This window comes from Dipodomys merriami, unplaced genomic scaffold (assembly GCF_024711535.1).
Source record: "Dipodomys merriami isolate MVZ:Mamm:240054 unplaced genomic scaffold, mDipMer1.0.p SCAF_2, whole genome shotgun sequence".
In the NCBI taxonomy this organism is placed as follows: Eukaryota; Metazoa; Chordata; class Mammalia; order Rodentia; family Heteromyidae; genus Dipodomys; species Dipodomys merriami.
The window spans coordinates 112,600,103-112,602,976 of NW_027203381.1; the positions used below are offsets into that span (position 1 = coordinate 112,600,103).

Sequence of the window (2,874 nt, forward strand, 5' to 3'; positions counted from 1 at the left end):
CTGGCACTCCCTGGGCAAATGCTCTATTAGTGGATTAGTAGAACCAGCGCCTCCCTCCTTCTATTAGTTGCTATAAATAGGATTTCATGTTTTTGCCAAAATTGGCATACTCTACTCCTCTGGCATAACTATGGATATAGATATACTATGGGTGTAGATATATACTACCACACCAGGCCTTAATACAACCAATTTTTCAAAGACACTAGAGTCACTAAAATGGTGTTTTCTCTTGTCACTATGAATAAGCATCTCTGTCTTCATTTACTCATGATATCTTAAGTATACAGACTACGTTACCAAGCATGATGTCCATGAAGAGAGATAATTGCTGCCATATATATCTCGTGATTCTCCTCTATCATACCTGTCAGGGAATACCAGGATTGGTAAAATCACTGTCTGGTGATTGCTGATTACTTTGTATTTGTTTTCAAATTTTTCCAGCTATGATCTCTGTTTACCATCTCATGGCCTTAATCTTCAAAGTGTTGAGACACTGTATGAATCTCAGATACACATTTATATTTCTGAATCCATTTTTCCTTGGAAATTTTCCCAAAATGATAACAATTACTTCATCTTTCCAATAAATCTCTATGGCATTGAGAAATTACCATTAGGTTGACAAATTTTAGACAAAATTGAACACAATACAGTATGTTTAATTTGATGTTCAATAAATCATAATATTTTGCCCCAAGTATTTGTCAATATTTTAAAAAATCAACACTATTGATGAAATCCTGACAAGCACAGGATTCAAATTATAATTTAATTATTGGAACAAACATTTAATACGTATGATATGTTATGTATGCTTATATGTCTACCCACTAAAATCTAAATTGAAAAAGTAAACACAAACATTGTATTTCTTTTTGTGAGATTGAATATTGTAGTATTTAGTATTCTGTTCTATATAATAATCATTTATCTTCTGGAAATGTACACTAAACTGATTAAATCTGACATCTATGTACAGACTGTAGTAAATTTCCATCAAGTAATCATAGCATAAAAATGACTAACTCATTATTCAGAAACAAGACTCAGTGATCCAATCTCTCTATATAAAATATTTTCAAAAATACAAGAGAAGAGAGGGAGTATGTGATTTGGGGAGCAAGGTATGTAGAAAAAAATAGGGAAAAGAGTGAAAGGGAAAGAGCAAAGAGTGGCAAATGAGGAATAAGGGGAGAATTGTGTGTGTGTGTGTGTGTGTGTGTGTGTGTGTGTGTGTGTGTGTTCTGTTGGTCCTGTGTGTGTATGTGTGTGTGTGTGTGTGTGAGAGAGAGAGAGAGAGAGAGAGAGAGAGAGAGAGAGAGAGAGAGACAGTGACAGAGACAGAGACAGAGAGACAGAGACAGAGACAGACAGAGACAGACAGAGATTCAGAGAGAATAGAAAGTCAAAATAAAAACCCTTTGCCTTTGGAGAAATGAAAACAAAACAGAATAAAATTGGCAATATCTATTCTTATGACTGATATCATACTGTGCACTGATGTCATATATACTGGATAAACTAAATATAGAGTCAGAGAAAATCTTAAAATTGCAGAATAATTTTATAAACATGTCATAAAATTCTACTATAGTGAAGCAAAATTATTCCAGTTATGAGGACCTTGTTTATGCACCAAATCGAGGTGCTCAGGATGCTGGGGGAAGCTCTCAGGGAGCACATGATGCTCACATGCCTGTGGTTCCCACCCACCACCCAGGGGTATAAAAGGCAGCTGGCACACAGACACATCCAGACGCAACAATCCCACCTTCTGCTCCTGTCACAACAGTCCACTCCTGACACCATGTGCTACTACGGCAGCTACTATGGAGGCCTGGGCTACGGCTATGGAGGCCTAGGCTGTGGCTATCGCTGTGGCTATGGCTGTGGCTATGGTGGCTATGGTGGCTATGGTTATGGTGGCTATGGCTGTGGCTGCTGCCGCCCACTGTGCTGTGGAAGATACTGGTCCTATGGCTTCTACTGAGGGGTTCCCTCCACTGCTGAGCCGACTGCCTGTGTCCTCCTGTCCTACTGCAACGATCTCCAAGTTCCATCACATGAGAAATTTTTCAATATCATTAGAAATTCCAAATGTACATCAAACTCTCTGAAAAAAATCTAAATAAAATGCAGGGTACCTTATAATGACCCCTCATTTTCAAGTTGGATTTCATGATAGTTTGAAAAATTATTTCTACATTTTATTATTCTATGTGAAGTGGTCTTAAATGTGACTCTTAATTTTTGTGCAAAGATTTATATTATTAAATAAACAATCTTTAACAACAAATATTGTTTCTTGAGAGTTTATTAAATTATTTCCATCGGTTTGATATATTTAGATATATTTATCTGTGTATGGTTGTTTTCTGAGGCCTGAGAATGGGAGGGAAGAAGAGAGAGAGAGTATACACCAGATGTGTATTAAATTTCTAATAGCAAAAATACTGTGTGTAATATATCATTAATCTAAGATTATTAGCTAAAATAAAATTACCAGAAAATGGTTCAGTGAAATGAAATCCACAATTTGATGAGCACCTAGTGAAATAACAAAAATGCCTATTTATGTCACATCATCTTGAATTATAGAGAATAAGCAGAATTAGATGCAAATCATTCTTATAAAGTGCAATCCACCAAGATTTAAACAAAAGTATGATAATACTCAGAAAAGCCTTCTCATGTCTCTATAAGAAAAAGTTACCAATGTCCAATCCTCTAAGTTAGTTTTATTATCTACACAAAATCTTTATGATAAAATAAGAGTGTGTACGACGGCTAATTATGATCAAGTTAATGTTTCTGAGATTCGAAACAATCAATGTAGTAAAACATAATCTATCCTTTCATATTGATCTA

At 35.5% G+C, this 2,874-nt stretch overlaps 1 protein-coding gene across 1 annotated transcript; it reads left to right on the forward strand.

The window, feature by feature from the left end:
- The first annotated feature begins 1,813 nt into the window (after positions 1 to 1,813).
- LOC138831770 (keratin-associated protein 20-1-like) lies at positions 1,814 to 1,996 on the forward strand. The gene has a single exon (XM_070028807.1). It carries the CDS (start codon positions 1,814 to 1,816, stop codon positions 1,994 to 1,996), a length of 183 nt encoding a protein of 60 aa, XP_069884908.1.
- The last annotated feature ends 878 nt before the right edge of the window (positions 1,997 to 2,874 follow it).

Coding starts and splice junctions, on each gene's coding strand:
- LOC138831770 (XM_070028807.1), top strand. CDS start 1,814: ATGTGCTACTACGGCAGCTACTATGGAGGCCTGGGCTACGGCTATGGA.